Here is a 21,319-nt window from a genome sequence, read left to right on the forward strand (position 1 = left end):
GAGCCTTCTGAAAAGAAACACCCCATCTTACTCTGGATGGTAATTACACAGGGGATATACCAAACTGAGCACGAGATTTCTTTATTGAGATGTTATCTCAATAAAAAGTAAAAATGAAATTTGCCATGTTTCTGTAATAACTGTGAGATATACATATAAATTTTAAATTATTTATTTGGTCATGCCACATGGCTTGTGGGATCTTAGTTCCCCGACCAGGGATCGAAGCTGTGCTCCCTGCACTGGAAGCGTGGCGTCTTAACCACTGGACCGCCAGGGAAGTCACTGTATTTCTTTAAATAACTTTTTAAAGCTAAGAAATGAAATCTTCATCTGAGCAGTTGTGTAGGTGTGGGTGGTGGTGGTGAGTACTGAAAACGAAGCAGCAGGCATACATTATTATTTTATAAACATCCTGAAACACTTTAGAGAATAGGAACAGCTCACATAATCCCCCCACTATCCAGACCTCTTCAGGTGGTGAGATTTAAGCAGTGAATGATATAGAGGAATCTAAAAAGTAGTTAAGACTCGGGAAGAAATAAAAAAGGCCCAGAGACATGACTTGGGGGCTGATCTGCAGTTTGATCTGACTGGAGGGGATAGATACGTGAAAGGGAAATCAGGAAAAATTATGGACAAATTAATTTGTCCTTTAGGGCAGCGTTTCTCCCCTGGAACCTGTGGACATAGCTAGGAATTTGAGTTTTTAAATGTGTATTATTTTCAATCAGATCTAAATAAAATGTATAACAAGTATGTTCTAGATCATGTGACTGACCAATTACTATACAATCAAGTACAGCTACCTGTTGTGTTCATACTTTAAAATTATATTGGTACCAAGTAACACCTAGAGGGACAGCGTTTTTACTACACCTGGCTGCCATTTGCTTGGCGTTGTCCAACTCATGTCCTAGGTACGCACCATAGGACTACATTACAACATTGTGGTATTTTAAGCTTAGTTTGCCACCTGTTAGCCAGAAATAAAATTCTGAGAAAATGTAAAAATTTGTTTTGTATAATTCAAAGTCATTTCAACTTTTAATCAAACCTGTTTAGTTAAAATCATTACCTAAATTAGGGATGTAAAATGTATATAACGGAAGGACAAACTTCACTAGATTTTGACAAGTTGCCTCTTCTCTGAATGTAGCAGTAGTTGTAAATCAAGTGATAACAATAAGTGACTCCAAAGAAATAAAGACCAAAAGATGTCTTTAATTTTACTCATAAATGATTTCCTTGGGCTTGATTTTTATAACCATAACTGATGGTAAAGCATTAATACATAGTATGTTATTTGTGAAGATGTACTGGATAATACAGCAAATAGAATCATAAAAACTTAAGTAGCATTAATGTAAAAAGCTCAAAACCAAAATCTTTTGAAATAAGTGTATAGAATTTAAAACCAGAAGCACTTATTTAATGTTTTGAAAATAAACATTAGTGCATTTCAGGCTTTTCATAAAGTATTACTTCAAAGTTCTAAGACTAAACAATCAAATATAATTGCTAAGATATTAGTGAAAGATTCCATCAAACATATTTGCCTGGAAATGTTCAAGTACCACTTTCATTATACTTCTCAATACATTCAGGAACTGCCTCGTAATACATAAGAATGATTCACTGAACAATAAAGCTAATGAAGTAGTTTTCATGGCAGTTTGACTAAGTGATGGAAGACAAACGAAGAGGGAGCTTTTGTTTCAGTATCATGGAATGAATACATCTGTTCCCACTGCCCCTTAAACTAAAATCTGGAAACTAAAGTAACAGTAAAAGGGTGAGAGTCATTAAACTCCCAAAAAAGAAAACACAAGAGATAACACAAGATTTCAGAAGCTGAAAAATAACCGCATGGGTGGGAACAGTCTTAAGCACCTGGAGAACAAGTTCATAAAGTTCAGATTTGGGATAGTTTATCAGGCAATGAGGTAATATCAAGTAGGCAGTTGGAACTGAGTTCAGGAGAAAGGTTCTGGCTGGAGATATAAACCTGAGTCATCACCACATAGTTGGTATTTAATTTAATACATAGTTGGTATTTAAAGCAACAAGACCATCAAAGGGAGCCCCAAGCCCTGCCTGGGAGATTCTAATGTTAAGGAGTCAAAGACATTAACAAATAAATGGCAAAGAAGACTGAGAAAGAGCCAAAGAGGTATGAAGAACCAGGCAAATGTGTTTGCTTAAAAACCTAGCAAAAACTAAAGAAATTCTTTAGTGGAAATTAAACAACTATATGAAATGCTGCTGAAAAATCAAGTAAATGAGGTCATAGAAGCCACTGGAGACTTTAAAAATCTGACCGGAATGGGTTCAGGAAAAAAAATGGAAGCGAAACAAGTGACATGTCGACAGTGAACACAGACTTTTCAAGGAGTTTCTTGTAAAACAAGAAATGGGGCGTTTCTGTTGGCTCTAGCTAGGACAGACTATATCCATAAAAGTAAAGGAGGGGCTTCCTAGGTGGCGCAGTGGTTAAGAATCTGCCTGCCAATGCAGGGGACATGGGTTCGAGCCCTGCCCCAGGAAGATCCCACATGCCTCGGAGCAACTAAGCCTGTGCGCCACAACTATTCAGCCTGCGCTTTAGAGCCCGTGAGCCACAACTCTTGAGCCCATGTGCTGCAACTACTTAAGCCCATGCGCCTAGAGCCTGGGCTCCGCAACAAGAGAAGCCACAGCAATGAGGAGCCCGTGCACCACAACAAAGAGTAGCCCCCGCTCACCGCAACTAATGAAAGCCCACGCACAGCAAAAGATCCAACACAGCCAATAAAATAAATAAATTAATTAATTAAAAAAAAAGATGTAAAGGAGGATACATGGGCACACAGGCTGGTAGGTTTACAGATGCAGTGGTGGCAACTTTTAGAAGTTCTTTTCTGATCATTTTTATTATCTCAGTGTGGACAAGGAGCAACACCAGAGGGAGGAGGTATTAGAAATGTGAGGACAGGGATAAACCCATGAGATAATCATCTGGGCCAAATGTAAGAGAATGGATTAAGAAAACGTAGTACAACTACTAAGCAACCAACTAAGGTTACGATGATTTGTTGGCGATCAGTAAACATTTCCAGTTTGGAAAAAAACCACTCTGTAGTCTGTTCTTTTCTTTGGCTGAATATTCTGTCAAAATAGTTTTTCTTCTGAGTCCTAGGTTCCATTACCCTAAGGCAGAGAGAATCTGATCTACATCTGAATACACATGGCAGCAAGAATAACAACCTACACAGAAATGTATGGTTCAGGGAACATTCAGTTTTTCTCTTCCTCAATTTCACATACATACAGGGCCTAAATGGTTCCCACTTTGGCCTTTTTGCTGCTCTATTATGCATCTGGTGTTACTTACATTCTAAAATCTTACTTTAACCCCTCCCTGCTATAAATTTTCAGGGTCTCATCTCTCTTGTGTTCTTGTTTTGCGTGGTACACTGCCACTTCCAATTTCTGGTCTTTTGTCAAGAACCTGTAATTGCTTACAGAGCCTTCTCTGCATTGACCCAATGTCCAGTTGAAATCTTTATATGACATATGTGTATAGTACTAAATGAATGATACCAAGTTACCATAATAATGTTGAATTGCAATGCCGGTCAAGACTTTTGCTATTATTTCACCTGAGCCATTATTTATCTGAAAAAATAATCTGATGAGATCATCTTATAACAAACATTTATTTGGCAAACTATTTTATAGAAATAGACCCTAAAAATCAAACCATTTCTTATTTAAACAATAGACAGTATAATCCCAATCTTTCCCCCATCCAAAGCCTACTCCATAACTGAAGTACCAAGAACCCATGAACTGTATTGCTAAAAAGGAGGGCGGGGGAAAGACATTAAACTTCCACAGGAAGACTGTATAAATCTGGCAGTGGTTAAGGACATATCAGCCTGTACCCAAGAGTACTACTGAGTCTGAAAAATTAACTGAAAATCTAAACTTACTGTGAATGTCTTTGTTCTTAATAAGGCTCAGAAAATTATGCAATGGTACAAGTTATATTATGTAAACTGATATAATCAAAGAAGCAGAGTGAAAAAATCTGGATTTTAACACCAATACAGATCACTACATGTAAACAAGAACTTTTTGAAGACATTCTTTAAGCTCCAATTTAAAACAAACATTCAGGACTGGAATCTTCAGAATTTTCTAGTATCTTGAAAATCCCCATCTTCTCTTTTATTGGTCCTGAGGCATTCATTTGATCTAAGAGAAAAATACATAAACAAGTATTTTTTTTAAAGTATAAGAACTTAAAAAGAAATCTTAAAAGAGATGTCCACTATGTTTTTTTGACAAATGAGTCATCTGTCCAAAATTTTCAAATCCACAGAAATGTGGGCCGCTTTAGCAAGAAAGTACACTCCTCTTATTAAAACTAGAACTAGTCTCCAGGGAACGAAAAAACTGAAACATCAGTTTGCTAATCATAATCACTTCTGCTGAATTTAAGATATAAAGATACACAGCAATAAACAACACCAATCTGAATTATGTTCTCAGGGATATTTAAAAAAAAAAAAGCCCAATTATGGTTAATTTAAAAGCAGGAAAGCAAAACACCATGAAAATATATCTTTATACACTCCCATAGCTAATATGAAATCTTTTACATTTTTGTCAATATGATAGCTGTTGAAATGAAATCACTACTGGTTTTAATTTGCATTCTCTGATTTCTAGGGAGATTGAAGCATCTTTTCATGTTCTCTGGCTGTTTCTTTCTCCCCTGGTAATTGTCTGCTCTTAAGCTGTCCAGTTTTCTTGTTGATAGGTATTTATATATGATAAACATTTCCTGTGGGCTATGTGCTGCAAATATTTGTGGTCTGTCTCTTATCTGCTTACAGTATTATTTGTTTTTACTGAAGTCTATTAATCTGTTCATTTAGTTTTAGAGTTTTCTATCCTGTTTAAGAATCGTTTTCCTATCCTAAAATCATACATTTATTTCCCTATATTTTAAGTTAAATGTTTTGCTTTTAAAGTTTTGACTACTTAGATTAATTTATCTAAAATTTATTCTTGAGTATGAGGAGGTTTTCTATTGTTGATACAAACTTCTGGCACATCACATTTTATTGCCCTTTGCAGATATTATATTTTTTACAAATGGAAGATTTGTTGCAACCCTATGTCGAGCAAGTCTATCGGCATCATTTTTCTAACAGCATTTGCTCTGTGACACATTTTGGTAATTCTCACAATATTTTAAACCCTCTACCAGCAAAAAGATTCACTTGCTGAAGGCTCAGATGATGGTTAGCATTTTTTAGCAATAAAATATTTTTAAATTAAAGTATGCATATTGTTTTTTTAGACAATGCTATTTTACATTTATTTCACACAAACTACATTATAGTGTAAGCATAACTTTTATAAGCACCGAAAAACCAAAAAATGTGTGATTCACTTATTTCAGTGGTCTGGAACCCAGCCTATAATATCTTCAGGAATAATAGGAGTTCCCCTTGTCTGGTTTGAAATGACATTTACCATTTATTGATTTTCCATGGAAGTTTAGATGACTTTCTAGATTCATCATACCATTAGTCAATTTATCTTATCATATGCAGATTCAATAGTCTTAATTATTACGGTTTTTAAATTATATCTTAACACCTGATGTAGAATATTTTGCTGTTCTTCAAAATTGTTTGGCTCTTGGCCCTTTACCATTCCATATAAATTTTAAAAACAGCCTGTCAGAGCTCTTAAAAAAGGCATAATAGGATTTTAATTAGAAGATTAATGTAAGGAATACAAGTTAATTTGGGGAATACTGACTTATTTAATATTAAACATTCATATCCATGAATACAGTTAACTCTGTACATTTATTCAGTCCTTCTGTTATTGTCCTTCAATGTTTTATAGTTCCTCCATAAAGGCTTTAAACAAATTGTTACATTTAATTCTAGGTATAGTTTTGTAGCTGCTGTAAATATCTAATTTTCTAAACAATTATTGCTAATACATATACTATTAATTTATAACAAACTTCTTGAATTCTATTCTAACTTTTAAATTCCCTTGGACTTTCTATAGAGATAATTACACTACCTGCAAAAGCAATAATAATGAAGCTAATTATTATTCCTATTTTTATTATCTTATGGCATTAGTTAGGACTTCCTTGTACATTGTATTACGTTGTACAGTGTACAATGGGAGTGAGAGCTGTTACCCTCAACTTTTCTTGATTTTAGTAGTAATTTACTAAATGAATGCATTTTTTTCAGATTAAAAACATTCTTCTCTATGTCAAATTTAAGAATTATGAGGTTGGTCAACTTGATGATTGGTGATTCCTTAGAGGGATGGGATAGGGACGGTGGGAAGGAGTCACAGGAGCGAGGGGATATGGGGATATATGTATAAATACAGCTGATTCACTCTGTTGTACAGCAGAAACTGGCACAACAGTGTAAAGCAATTATACTCCAATAAAGAGCTTAAAAAGAAAAGAATTATGAGGTTGGTTATGATCGTATATCAAGTGGGTTTTCAGAATCTAATTTGTCTTTATTTAGTTCATGTGAATTAATATTTTCAGATGTTATACTATCCTTGTATGTCCTCTACGCTGCTGACTTTTATTTGATAATATATTTAAGATTTGGCCATAATGGTTTATCTTCATCTCATAGTTTTTCCTGAGCTATATGAAAATTAAAATTCACATAAACATGCAAAGAACTCAGAACAGCTAAAACCAATCTGAAAAAGAAGAAAATCAGAGGATTCACTCTTCACAATTTCAAAACTCACCATAAAGCAATAATAATCAAGACAGTATGGTACTGGCACAGGATTAACAGATTAACAGGAACAGGACAGAGCTGAGAGTACAGAAATAAACCCTTACATTTATGATCAACTGATTTCCAACAAAGGTGCCAAGGGAAAAAGGGAAAAAACAATCTTTTCAATAAACTGTCCTGAGACAATTGGACAGCATGCAAAAAAATGAATTTAGATCTTTACCTTATACCCTACACAAAAATTAACTCAAATATAAGACTATAAAACTCTTAAAACAAAACATCGGACTTCCTTGGCAGTCCAGTGGTTAAGACTGTGCTTCCAGTACAAGGCACACGGTTTGATCCGTGGTTGGGGAACTAAGATCCCACATGCCGCACAGCACTGCCAAAAATTTTTAAAAATTAAAAACAAAACAAAAAAATAACAAAAAGAAAACAACAAAAAAAGAAAACATCACGACCTTGCTAGGCAAAGGTTACTTAGACACGACACCAAAATTGTAATAACAAAAAGATAAATGGAACTTCACCAGAATTTTTCCTTTTGCTTTTTAAAAGACACTAACAAAAGATGGTTGTAAAAGGAATAAAAGATGTTTCATGCAGAAGGAAAAAAAAAAAAAAAAGACACTAACAAAGAAAGTACAAAGATAAGCCACAGACTGGGAGAAAATATTTGCAAAACATATAGCTGATAAAGGATTTGTATCCAGAATATATAAAGAATTCTCTCAATAAGAAGACATAATTTTAAAAGAGCTATTAGAAACTAAGTTGAAGACATCATGACACTGTACCCAGTGGTGTGCTGGTATTTAACATTAGGCTCCCTGTCCCCCCAAAAGGGCCCTAGTTTATCATTTTTGCCTATTTCCATGGCATTAAAGATTCTTGCCATCACCAATAGCAAGCTAGTAACATAAACTGCTGAATGCAACTGGGAAAAGATGCACAGAAGCACACCATTATTTATTTCCATCCTAGAGATACAACATACATAATCAAGAGCATAGATACCCATGTTATAAGCAGGAAATGATGAGTTTTAAATATTTATTTTATTTGTATTCAAAATAACTTATGGTCACCACTGTAAGCATCAACTTATTATTCATACAATTAATACATAAAAGAAGCAATTTATCTTGCTTGTATAGATTGTCTCTCAGAGTAACCAAATCAGTGATATGGGAAAGTTATAACAGACTAATTCCAGCTAATAAAGGAGTGACAGAACAAGAAAATTACCATTTTGCAATGTTCAAAAAAAAAAAAGAATGGTTCAAAACCATAATCAATGGTTGCTAAAACCACCAGGTTAAATAAAAGACTGACAGGAAACTTTATAAATAAGATCAACCTGAATCAGCTGATCAGTCGTAGCTAACTAAAAATAAGAAACCCAGACATGATACATCTCACTGTATGATTTAAAATATAAGAACAAAGCACTGCTAGTCCCAAAATACGGAACCTGGATCTAATTAAACCTTTAGAGTTATTTACCACTTTACAGAGGGTGATATAGAAGAAAAGAGATAGAGCAAACAATAAAATTTGGTTCCCGATGCAAATTGTAAAAAGATTTGAGACAACTGGAGAAATCTGGATATGAACTGGGTATTAGCTGATATTAAGGTTTTAGGGCCAACTCTCTTAAATGTAATAAACATAGTGACTATGTTTAAAAACATGTTCTTCTCAGTAAAACACGATTAAGATAGTGGCTATGGGTAAAATGTCATGAATTTAACATTCTGATTAAAACATTAAAAATGGCAATGAAATAAAATTGGCTAAATGTTGTAAACTATTATGACAGAATGAATTATACACAGGGGTATATTATACTATTCTCTTTACTTATATATATGTTTCAAAGTTTCCATAAAAATAATAAATAAAACCATGAGAGATATTTACCAAGGAGATCACTTCGATCTAACAACAACTCCAGATCTTTATCACTAATGACCTTCTCTCTTGAACCTTTTACTTCCCTATAAGAAAACAAAATATTCAGGTCTATATGATAAATCAAAACTATGAATTATTGCTTTTCAAAAATTAAAACAATCTTACCTTTCATAATCTCTAGATTTTAATAATTCCATTAATTCCTTGGGGTCTAAAAAGTTCTTAGATTGATTTAATCCAGATTGACCACCTTTGAAATGATCTAGAAAAAATTTTCAAGAAATTAAAAACACTCAAAATTGCTTTTAAAACCAAAATACAATATATTACAAACCAATCAGAATGCTTTACATTAAAAAGGACAGACAAACCAAGTGTTGGTAAAAAAAGAAAAGCAACTGCAGTCCTCATACTTCGCTGGTGGGAGTGTAAAATGGTATGTTCACTTGAGAAAAAGTTCGGTAGTTTTCTACAGGTAAACATACACCCACTCTTAAGACCAAGAACAAATAAATACATATGTCCATCAATACTTGTACAAGAGAAGCTTACGCATAAGGACCAAAATCTGTAAACAATTCAAACATCAATCAACAAAAGAATGGATGAATTTTATTCAGCATTTTTTTGGTTTAAATTGCAAACTTCTAACACAACACAGATGAATCTCAAAATATTATGCTGGGCAAATAAAGAATACATACTAATGAATCCACGTATGAAGATAAAGGAAAAACTAACCTGTGTGACAAAAATTGGAAAAACAGTTGCCTTCTAATGCAGGGCAAGGCAGCCTGGGAAATGACTGGAAATGGAAACTTTCTCAGATGATGGAAATGTTTGTTACCTTTATTTGGATAATAATTACCTGAGTATATACACGTGTTATAGGCACCAAGCTGTACACTTAGCTGGGAATTTTACTGTATGTATATTATACCTCAATAAAACATAGTCAGCATTTTAAAAATTCCTTTCAAATTGTTCCCTGAAATTAATCTCTAAAATTACTAAAAATAAAACTTGGGAAAATAAAACTATAAACTGTACCTAATTTAAACCCAATTCAATAAATAAAACAGAATTTCTTTCATCACTCAAATCCCTAAAACAGCACAGGTGAAAATTTTTAAATTTGCAGAAAATCTTATTAGGACCAAGGTCCTTTTTCCTCCAGTGGAAATTCTAACTACAATCTGAATGCTCCATCAAATCAAAGATGTCTAAAACCTGATCCATTATTTCCCTCAAAATCATTTACTGGAGAAAGTATTTGCAAGTAGAAAAGTAGCATAAAATAAACTGATAGTGATTTTCTTCAACATTATGATTTCCCTAGGCTTGAATGAATAAAAGCAGAACTCCAAGGAATCTCAGGGAACAGAACATAAAATGCCAATGCCTCACCTTCACTTTCCCTATTCCTCAGAATCTTTTCTAGATGAAAAAAAATACTGTGTTTTTAATATCCTATTATTGAAACTATGAAAAGGGCATACTAGAATCAAATTTTTGAAATAGCAGGTTCAACAAAGTAAATAGATTTTATTGTAGGACTATTTCAACATACCTTTAATATTCTAATACTTAGTATATTTTACTTGCAAGAAGAGGTTTGGAAGTTTTCTTAAGGTTGGCAGGCAAATCTCTTACCAGGAATAAACATTAACAGTAACATACTATCATGTTCAATGGTGAAAAGCTAAAAGCTTTTCCTCGAAAATCAAGAACAAGACAAGGATGACTTCTCTCATCACTTCTACTTACACAGTATCAGAAGTCCCAGCCACAGCAATCAGACAAGAAAAAGAAATAAAAGGCATCCAGGTTGGAAGGGAAGAAGTACAACTGTCACTATTTGCAGATGACACAATACTCTATCAAGAGAAAACTAAAGTCTCCACAAAAAACTGTTAGAGCTAATAAATGAATTCAGCAAAGTTGCAGGATACAAGATTTATATACAGAAATCTGTTGCATTTGTATACAATAATAATAAACTATCAGAAAGCAGAAGTAAAACAACAATCCCATTTAAAATTGAATCAAGAATGAAATATCTAAGAGTAAACTTAATCAAGGAGGTGAAAGACCTATACTCTAAAAACAGTAAAATACTGATGAAAGAAACTGAAGACGACACAAAGAAATGGAATCTTGAGGAAAAAAAAAACAAAGCTGGAAGAATCACACTCTCTGACTTCAGACTATACTACAGAACTATAGCACTCAAAACAGCATGGTACTTGCACAGAAACACACAAATAGATCAATGGAATAGAATAGAGAGCACTGAAATAAACCCATGGCACTTATGTTCAATTAATCTGTGACAAAGCAGGCAAAAATATACAGTGAAGAAAAGACAGTCTCTTCAAAAAACTGGACAGCTACATATAAAAGAACAGCTACATATAAAAGGAAGAAAGTAGAACATTCTCACACCATAAACAAAAATAAACTCAAAGTGAATTAAAGACCTAAGCTAAGTCCCAAAACCATAAAACTCCTACTAGAAAATATAAGCAATATATTCCTCGACATTAGTTCTGTCTCCTCAGGCAAGGGAAACAAAAGCAAAAAATAAACAAATGGACCTAGTCCAACATAAAAGTTTTGCACAGTAAGGAAACCATCAACAAAATAAGAAGGCAACCTACTGAATGGGAAAAAATATTTGCAAAATGTATGTCTGATAAGGGGTTAATATCTAAAATATTATAAACAGCTCATACAACTCAATATCAAAAAAACCAAACAATTTGATTAAAAAACTGGCAGACCTGAATAGACATTTTTCCAAAGAACATCTATAGATGGCCAACAGGCACATGAAAAGATGTTCAATATCGCTATTCATCAGAGAAATACAAATCAAAACCACAATGAGATAGCACTTCACATCTGTCAGAATGACTATCATCAAAAATCTACAAATAAATGCTGGCAAGGATGTGGAGAAAAGGGAACCCTAGTACTCTGCTGGTGGGAATGGTGCAGCCACTATAGAAAATAGTATGAAGGTTCCTCAAAAAACTAAAAATAGGACTACCATATGATCCAGCAGTTCCACTCGTGGGTATATATTGAAGAAAACAAAAATACTAATTTGAAAAGATACATGCAACCCAATGTTCATAGCAATATTATTTACAATAGCCAAGATATGGAAACAACCTAAGTGTCCATCAAAAGATGAATGGTTAAAGAAGAATACAAAATGGAGTATTATTCATCATAAAAAAGAATGAAATTTTGCCATCTGAAACATGGATGAACGTAAAGGTTATGCTTAGTGAAATAAGTCAGACAGAGAAAGACAAATACTGAACGTTATCACTTACATGTGGAACCTAAAAAATAAAACAAATGAATAATGAAATGGACTCACAGATATAGAGAACTAGTGGTTAGTGGGGAGGGCAAGATAGGGGTAGATGATTAAGAGATATAAACTGTTTTGTATAAAATAAATAAGCAGCAAGGAGATATTGTACAGCACAGATAGTGACATTTTAATATAACGTCTGCTTGTTGCTTCTTTTACACATAGCAGTTTATATCTCTTTAAACTGCATATATTTACAGTGTACAATTTGATATCCCAATCTCCCAATTCATCCCCCACCCCCCCTCCCCGCTTTCCCCACCTGGTGTCCATGTTTGTTCTCTATATCTGTGTCTCTATTTCTGCCTTGCAAACAAGCTGATTTGTACCATTTTTCTATAGTCCACACATATGTGTTAATATATGATATTTGTTTTTCTCTTTCTGACTCACTTCACTCTGGATGACAGTCTCAAGGTCATCCATGTCTACAAATGTCCCAGTTTCGTTGCTTTTTACAGCTGAGTAATATTCCATTGTATATATGTACCACATCTTCTTTATCCATTCATCTGTTGATGGGACATTTAGGTTGCTTCCATGTCCTGGCTATTGTAAATAGTGCTGCAATGAACACTGGAGTGCGTGTGTCTTTTTGAATTATGGTTTTCTCTGGGTATATGCCCAGCAGTGGGATTGCTGGGTCATATGGTAACTCTATTTTTAGTTTTGCAAGGAACCTCCATACTGTTCTCATAGTGACTGTATCAATTTACATTCCCACCAACAGTGCAAGAGCATTCCCTTTTCTGCACACCCTCTCCAGCATTTACTGTTTGTAAATTTTCTGATGATGCCCATTCTGACCAGTGTGAGGTGATACCTCATTGTAGTTTTGATGTGCATTTCTCTAATAATTAGTGATGTTGAGCATCTTTTCATGTGCCTCTTGGCCATCTGTATGTCTTCTTTGGAGAAATGCCTATTTGGGTCTTCTGCCCATTTTTGGATTGGGTTGTTTGGTTTTTTGATATTGAGCTGGATGAACTGTTTCTATATTTTGGAGATGAATCCTTTGTCAGTTGATTCGTTTGCCAATATTTTCTCCCATCCTGAGGGTTGTCTTTTCGTCTTGCTTATGGTTTCCTTTGCTGTGCAGAAGCTTTGAAGTTTCATTAGGCCCCACTTATTTATTTTTGTTTTTATTTCCATTACTCTAGGGGGTGGATCAAAAAAGATCTCACTGTGATTTATGTTTAAGAGTGTTCTTCCTATATTTTCCTCTAGGAGTTTTATAGTGTCAGGCCTTACATTTAGGTCTTTAATCCACTTTGAGTTTATTTTTGTGTATGGTGTTAAGGAGTATTCTGATTTCATTCTTTTACATGTAGCTGTCCTGTTTTCCCAGCACCACTTACTGAAGAGGCTGCCTTTTCTCCATTGTTTATCCTTGGCTCCTTTGTCATAGATTAGTTGACCACAGTTTATCTCTGGGCTTTCTATCCTGTTCCATTGATCTATATTTCTTTTTTTGTGCCAGTACCATCCTGTCTTGATCACTGTAGCCTTGCAGTATAACCTGAAGTCAGCAAGCCTGATTCCACCAACTCCGTCTTTCCTTCTCAAGATTGCTTTGGCTATTCGGGGTCTTCTGCATTTCCATACAAATCATAAAATTTCTTGTTCTAGTTCTGTGAAAAATGCCATTGGTAATCTGATAGGGATTGCACTGAATCTGTAAATTGCTTTGGGTAGTACAGTCATTTGCACAATGTTGATTCTTCCAATCCAAGAACATGGTATGTCCCTCCATCTGTTTGTGTCATCTTTCATTTCTTTCATTAGTGTCTTATAGTTTTCTGAGTACAGGTCTTTGACCTCCTTGGTTAGGTTGATTCCTAGGTATTTTATTTTTTTTGTTGCAATGGTGAATGGGATTGTTTCCTTAATTTCTCTTTCTGATCTTTCATTGTTAGTGTATAGAAATGCAAGAGATTTCTGTGTGTTAATTTTGTATCCTGCAACTTTACCAAATTCATTGATTAGCTCGAGTAGTTTTCTGGTGGCATCTTTAGGATTTTCTATGTATACTATCTGTCATCTGCGAACAGTGACAGTTTTACCTCTTCTTTTCCAATCTGGATTCCTTTTATTTCTTTTTCTTCTCTGACTGCTGTGGCAAGGACTTCCAAAACTATGTTGAATAGTTAGTCATTACTTTTTAATAACTTTAAATGGAGTATAATCTATAAAAATTGTGAATCATTATGTTGTATACCTGAAACTAATATAATATTAGAAATCAACTATACTTCAGTTTAAAAAAAAGAATAATCAGTAACATTATGTCAAATCCCCATGACAGAGTTTAAGATATGGCACTTTAAAAGTATACTTGATACTCTTCACTGTCCCACTGCTCCTCATTTTAGACACTAATTAATGTTTTTCTTTCTTTTATGTCTATGGTCACACCAACTCAGCTTAGGTCTTCACAGTTCCAAATTCCCCACTGCCTATTTAAATCCTGCACTGATTTCTTTTATAAAGAAAGTAACAACAATAACAAAAATTCACAACACACTATAGATAACTGAAGCAAAAAAGTACTACAAAATGTTATTTACTTTTGTGGATGATCAACTTTTCCAGTTTTCTTTTAGCAGCTGCTCTTTCCACAATCTTCTGATCAATAGTATTCGCAGTAACAAGACGATATACAACAACTGGCTTTGTCTGACCAATTCTATGACATCTATCCTGGGCCTGAAGATCAGACTGGGGGTTCTTAAAGTTAAAAAGAAAAATAATATTTAACAATTTAAGGTTAAAATTATTTAAACTCATAATATGTTGAGGAAACGCAACAAACATGATCCAATCAGCATCTTTTAAACAGTGCCTTAACTCAATTTAGAATTCTAAAGTGACTTCAATGATAAAGTATGTTCAAGTCTTTATACACTGGACATCTGATAAAGAAATGATTCTCATCTTAAAGTGGATATCTTTTCAAAATAGATAAATGAAATTACAAAGTGTACAATGAAAAATTTAAAATTCAGAATGGAAACATAATCAGTATATTGCTACACTTCCAACTTACCCAATCACTATCATAAATGATAACAGTATCTGCTGCAGTCAAATTAATGCCCAGACCACCAGCTCGTGTACTCACTAAAAAGATAAACACATCTGGATCTGTGTTGAAGTTGTGCATCTAAAAGCAAAAGGGATTACATAAGGAATTACTAAGAAAGAAAGAAACTGTTCCTGCCTGGAATGTGGATTCAGAGCTGCATGTTAAGCAGCTATCTTATAACCAACCATTTGTTTACCAGCAAAGGAAGGGGGAGGGCAGTGGTGTCCCAAGGGATATAATAAGCCAGCATTCTTCATGCTGGATTTGAGTTCTAAGCATCCATAGGACTTCTGGTGTGGGATAAATAAATGAGAGCCCCAGAAGCCATAAAATTGAAAATGACCAACTTGGTGGAAAGAGATAAAATTATCAGATTCACCTCCCATGAAACAAAAAAATCCATAATCATGCCTGTTGCCCAGGTTGTGGCAATAAACCAGAGGCCCTAGGATGTGGGTCTTCTTTTTTTTTTTTTTTTGACCGCACTGTGCCAGCAGTATGTGGGATCTCAGTTCCCCTATCGAACCCGAGCCCCCTGCAGTGGAAGCAGAGTCTTATCCACTGGACCACCAGGGAAGTCTCTAGGTCTATTTTCAACAATACTTCAGAAATCAAGACAGGAGTTACATAAAAGAATTAAATACGTATGACATAAGCAGTCTTACATTTTTTTCTCTCTCTGAGTAAGACATGGATCCATCAAGCCTGCTAAAGTTGAAATTTCTAAAGTGACAGTAATCCATCAAAATGTCCAACATTCTTGTCATTTGTGAAAAAAGCAGCACCTGAAATTTAAATATATCTTAGTACCTATATTGATTAATAAAGAATAATTAAACAACCAAAAATGCAATCAAAAGTACCACACCTTGTGACCTCTGGCTTTTAGTTGTGGCAGCATCCGATCCAAAATTAAGAATTTCCCAGAATTTGTTACCAACTCTTCATCAATCTTAAAAGTGAGCAAAGAAATGGAGAAAAAAAAAAAAGTCACAACTACCAATAATCTGTTTTTGTCAAAATAAAATCCATGTTAATAGTTTAATTTTAAATGACAAAGAAGTCCCTATAAAACTTTTTAAGTTGACCTTGTTATTTGATCTTTTTTATCAGAAGATAGTTCTCAAGGAAAGACATACTCTACAATTTAAAACCAATGATTTCATGAAAAAAAAGAAATTCAGTTTAAGTGTATAATCTATCCTCCCTATCCATCTCCCCAAAACATACATAATGTTGAGCTTTATTCTTTATAACTGAGTACTTTCAAACATATGTGTATGAAAATTACTGCTAAAACTCTCAGTAGAAATTAAAGAAAGTGTAAGAGCTTATAAACAACCGAAGTATCAAAGATGAAATTTTTAACCTGGTGACTATTAATTACCTTCTGGTGACTATTAATTACCTTCAGAGATTATCTTCTTCCTTACTCAGTGAAAAGCTTTAAAGGAGTGGTTCTCAAATGGGGGCAATTTTGCCTCCACCAGGGTATATTTGGCAGTGCCTGGGAGATACTTTAGGTTGACACACTGGGAGAAGCATCTAGGGGATAGAGGCTAGGGATGCTGGACAGATGGCCTATAGTCCACCAGACAGCACCTCCTTAACAAAGAATTATCTGACCCAAAATATCAATATTGCCAAGGGTGAGGAATCCTGTTGTAAACTAGTACAAAATAGGGTTAACTGGTACTATAAATATGTTATTTACTTTAATACTATGTTATTTTTCCATCAACTGCCCAAGAAATCAGTTTCATCCATTTAATCTGAAAGCCCACAACTCAACATCAACTTTTTGTTCTCTTCTGTGGCTATTTGTTGAGATTTAAGCAATGAGCAGCCAGAGTGATTTTAACAACCTGAATACTAACTAAAAGGAATACTGAAAAGGTGACAACAATCTCTAAAATAGACAGCAAGTAAAACAGGAGTGGGGATCAACTGTTACCAAAAAGCGTATATTTCCAATATCACTCTAAATTTAGGAGGATTCTTAATGTTTACATAAAATACATAAATAAAAATATTCGTTAGCTTACCTATAGAAAACGGCCTTTATTCTAACATTCATAAAGTTCTCTGAATTTATGGGGGAGAATACTATCTCCACTTACTACATATGACAAACAGCACAGTATTTACCGTAAATAATAATAATAATTTTAAAAAATGACACTTTCACCCAACATAAAAAAAAGTGACAGAAATCAAAACAGCATATTATTAAATAGTATTCACCTTGAACTCTTGCGTGACTGGGTCTATAGGGTACTCGATCAAATATGGATGATTACAGCACTTACGAAGTAGCATCATTATATTCTGCAGCTTCAGATTAACTTCAGATTCTACAGGGATATTTGTTTCTACAACAGCTCTGCTCAAAATACATAATTCATGAATATGAGAAAAAAAAACCCACAGTTTAAAAAATACTTAAATTTATTTTTAAACTCACACCTTTCTCGGTCTACCTCTGGCTGTATCTGGCTGATCAATTTTTCCAATTCATTAGGGAAATCATCTATTTTGCTATAATCTATTGACTTTCTAGTTCGCCGTTTTGGTCGTCCAGTGGGACTCAGCTCAACTGTTTCTTTCTAAAACAGAACAAATTAAAGAAATATGTGTTTAAAAAGCTGTAACTCTTAAATTATATATATGTATGTGTGTATATATACATACACAAAGTGGAATACAATATATTTATGTACAAAATGTTTTAAGACATAAGGAAGAAAATTTTGTCTGTCATCATCAAGTTTAGTAATTTCCAAAGGCACAAAATCAAGGATCTATAAACTACAGCCAAATGTAAATGTTTTCATGTGAAATTTAATTGTTTTAACACTGAAGACAATATCTGGAATCAGAGTTAATGCACTCATATCTCAATGGAAAAAATTAAGGATGGATAAAACTTCTGAACTTATATAAAGGAATTAATAGCTCTGGGCTGAAATGAGGCTCCACATATCTGCAATGCAGAGGATATTTCTTTGGATTGGTATAATACTGCAATGAAATTCCTCCCAATAGGCAACTACTTTAATTTTCTAATAGCTAAAAAGCCAGATCCCCTTTAATTAAAATGAAAATGGGATAAGTTCAATGGTTGTACAAAACAGAAATGCATAATCATAAATATTTTGAAAAGAAAATACATAGGTCCATGGCAAACAGTCAAAAATCTGGATATCTGAACAAAATTTAAGGGCCTCCTAATCTTCAATTATAAGATAATCACATTCCAATTCAATATCCTGTAATATGGTGAGTGACTAAAAAAGATACTTCTTTCAAATAGAGGATTTTATTAAATTTTTTGGCTACCAGCAACCTCCTGTAAAGGGATTATATATTTGGGGTGACTGGTCTAGTTGGCAAGCCCTTAGTATATTATGTGCTTGTTCAAATTATTTCCAAGTCCATCCCTAGACAGTATTTCAGATGCCTATAAAGCAATTACTGCAGGAACCATCACTTGAATTTTAGCAGGACCACAGAATTACTAGGAGACAATTTTTGCTACTGGACTTATACCTTATATTCTAGTTAGAAATTCACCCTCAACAAGTCATGAAAACAGGTGATAAGCCTTATATAAGACTGAAATCAACCATGAAATTTATGCCAACTGTCATTTACAGTTTATTTCAAATCCACACTCTACCTCACTGGATCCAAACATGTTCGCAATTGTACGGTTCACAATGGCTGTGTAAAAGATCTCTTGTTTCTTTGAAAGTGGTGCATAAACAACTACTTCTCGTTTAGGAGGAACTTCAAGGGCAACATCAGATTTTAGTCTTCTCAGTAAGAAAGGTGTTAAAATCTAAAATTTAAACATGAATAAACATATATAAATATAAAACATTTCTGTATTTTCAAGAAATACTCTTCCAAAATACCCTTTATTCTTCTTCCTCTTTTCTTCCTATATAAAACTATCACATCTCAAAAGGTGATATAAAATATCTCTGAAATTTTCCAGATCAAAAACCACATGACAAACTCAGTGTTTATCTGTAACATTTTACAACTTATTAATTTTTCAAAAATTCTATTTTAAAAAGCAGAAATAAGAAGGTGATATCTGTACTTCTTAGGGATAAAGTTATAGCCCATAGTTTTTAAAAATGAGGTTTTGAACACCAAAAAAACAACTGACTCAGAAAAGTAGGCATGAAAAGTTTCCTTCTGTAAGTCCTAAAACTTCAGACTTAAAATTACTATCCTTCATCAGCTGTGATGACAAGAGATTTCCGCACTTACAAAACGACAGAAACACAACAGATAATTACATCATTTTTAAACTGTTTAGGTCTTTAAAAGAAAACAAACTTTAAAAAAATCATTTTATATCCTTTATAGCCTTACCTTTAAATTGGCAATTAATTTACATATAGATTAGGGCTCTGTACTTAAATACCTCAGAGGTATAGAGCCAAGCATACACTTTAATTTTCCACAGAAAGAGAGAACATTACCAATAGTTTAAGAAAAAAGCATCTGTAGACAGCAGCCCAGAAACATATATACCTACAGGCAATTATCAAAAAAAAAAAAAAAAGTGCATATGATTTGGGAAGGTATGATTTGGGATATTATTTTTACTTTGATTTCTACTGTCACTTCAAACTCAGAAAACTTCAAAGTCAAAAAAACTTTTTCAAAAATATTTTTAATAAAATTGACAAAGCATAATTGAGAAGCTTTTCGGGCCCACATATGAAACTAGGAGATCTTTGAAAGAGTATGCTTTTTTAAAGATAGATAGGATAGATGGAGTTCTGTACGAAATACTAGAATGGATCATACAAGTAAGTAAATTATACAACTATTATTAGCAAACATTGCATAAAAATCACTTATTTTCATTTTTGGCTGACAAACATGTCAGTAACCCTTAGGGGTAAAATGAGTATAGATGAAAAAGACAAAATTATGAAAAGCAGTTTAGTTCTTCTGTAACGCCATGACACCTCTGGGGGAGGGGAAAGGGCAGGAGAGTTAAATTTGGGGGGGGGAGGGGGCCTCACTTTTCAAAATCTACTACAATGGGTTGAACAGGTAATTTCTAGGGTTCCTTTTTTATTCTGAGTCTATAGTAAGCAGAATAAGAAAAAAGTCAAAACCTGGTGCAGCATATGCAATACATTCTGTTCTCTTTCTTTAGCAATAATATCTTCAGCAGTTTCAGAAAGACTAGTGATATCAAACCAAGATTCAAAGCTATAAAAGAAAAAAATTATTACAAGTTAACCTATCAAATAAATCAATTATATTAATATGATATGTTTTGCATTTTCAACTTTATTAATCTATGTATCATGAAGCAGATATTTTCTTAAAGGGAACATTTTTGCTGATTTATAAATATATTATTCTGCAATAGTATGAATATCAAATAAACATTAAGATACATTTTTTTCCCCTCTTTTTTAAAGGCAGACTTTATTTGGATATGTCTGGAGTCTTGGAAGCTTGACTATCCCATATTCTCCCCTACAAATGGACCTTGAGATGGGTCCTCCTCTATTGGGGAATGTTGCCCTCTTCGACCAAGCACATAGCTTCGGGAGGGACACACGTCCCGTGGGAGGAAAGGGACATCTTCCCTACAGGTCAGTGGGGTGACAGATGTCACAGCCAAATCGCCCTCACATCCTAAGGTACACATTTTATGAAACATTTTAATGAAGTTATAGAAATGAAAACTATCTCTGAAAACCAAAGCCATATGATCTCTCTAGGAAAAATGTGACCCACTACAATGTTTTTAAAATTTAACTTATGTGTGCCCTGATAATGATATCTATTAATAGCCTTAGTTCTTCACAATGTTAAAAAAAAAACCCTATTAACATGAGCTATTAAATATAAGCATGTCTATACTAAGTAACACTATATTGTCAGTAAATACAATTGGGAAAGATTCTAATAACATTAATGCAGTTGTTAGACTAGATGCTCCCAAAATTTCATCACCTGAGGCACATTTTATAAATTCAGATTCCCAGCTCCTACCTCAGTGTTCTAACTCAGTAGAAATGCATAGGACCTGGAAATCTTGTCTTTTAATAAATGTTCCCTAAGACAGTCTGGCCTTGGGCTAACATT

General features: G+C 33.8%; 1 protein-coding gene across 2 annotated transcripts in view; it reads right to left on the reverse strand.

Moving 5' to 3' along the window:
• Positions 1-1,348: 1,348 nt before the first annotated feature.
• Positions 1,349-21,319, reverse strand: part of HELLS (helicase, lymphoid specific) — a 42,886-nt gene continuing 22,915 nt past the window's right edge. The window contains exons 12-22 of one of the 2 annotated variants that reach the window (XM_057736311.1): positions 20,335-20,431; positions 18,870-19,031; positions 17,657-17,796; positions 17,435-17,573; positions 16,059-16,142; positions 15,856-15,975; positions 15,227-15,268; positions 14,673-14,832; positions 8,883-8,979; positions 8,724-8,800; positions 1,349-4,239 (exon numbers count right to left, since the gene is read on the reverse strand). In XM_057736311.1, the coding sequence (XP_057592294.1) occupies positions 4,145-4,239; positions 8,724-8,800; positions 8,883-8,979; positions 14,673-14,832; positions 15,227-15,268; positions 15,856-15,975; positions 16,059-16,142; positions 17,435-17,573; positions 17,657-17,796; positions 18,870-19,031; positions 20,335-20,431 (1,213 nt within the window). In that variant the 3' untranslated portion in view covers positions 1,349-4,144. Of the gene's footprint in view, positions 4,240-8,723; positions 8,801-8,882; positions 8,980-14,672; positions 14,833-15,151; positions 15,269-15,855; positions 15,976-16,058; positions 16,143-17,434; positions 17,574-17,656; positions 17,797-18,869; positions 19,032-20,334; positions 20,432-21,319 lie in introns of both variants that reach the window. The other variant, XM_057736310.1, reaches the window with a different exon arrangement.

Source organism: Hippopotamus amphibius, chromosome 5 (assembly GCF_030028045.1).
Source record: "Hippopotamus amphibius kiboko isolate mHipAmp2 chromosome 5, mHipAmp2.hap2, whole genome shotgun sequence".
In the NCBI taxonomy this organism is placed as follows: Eukaryota; Metazoa; Chordata; class Mammalia; order Artiodactyla; family Hippopotamidae; genus Hippopotamus; species Hippopotamus amphibius.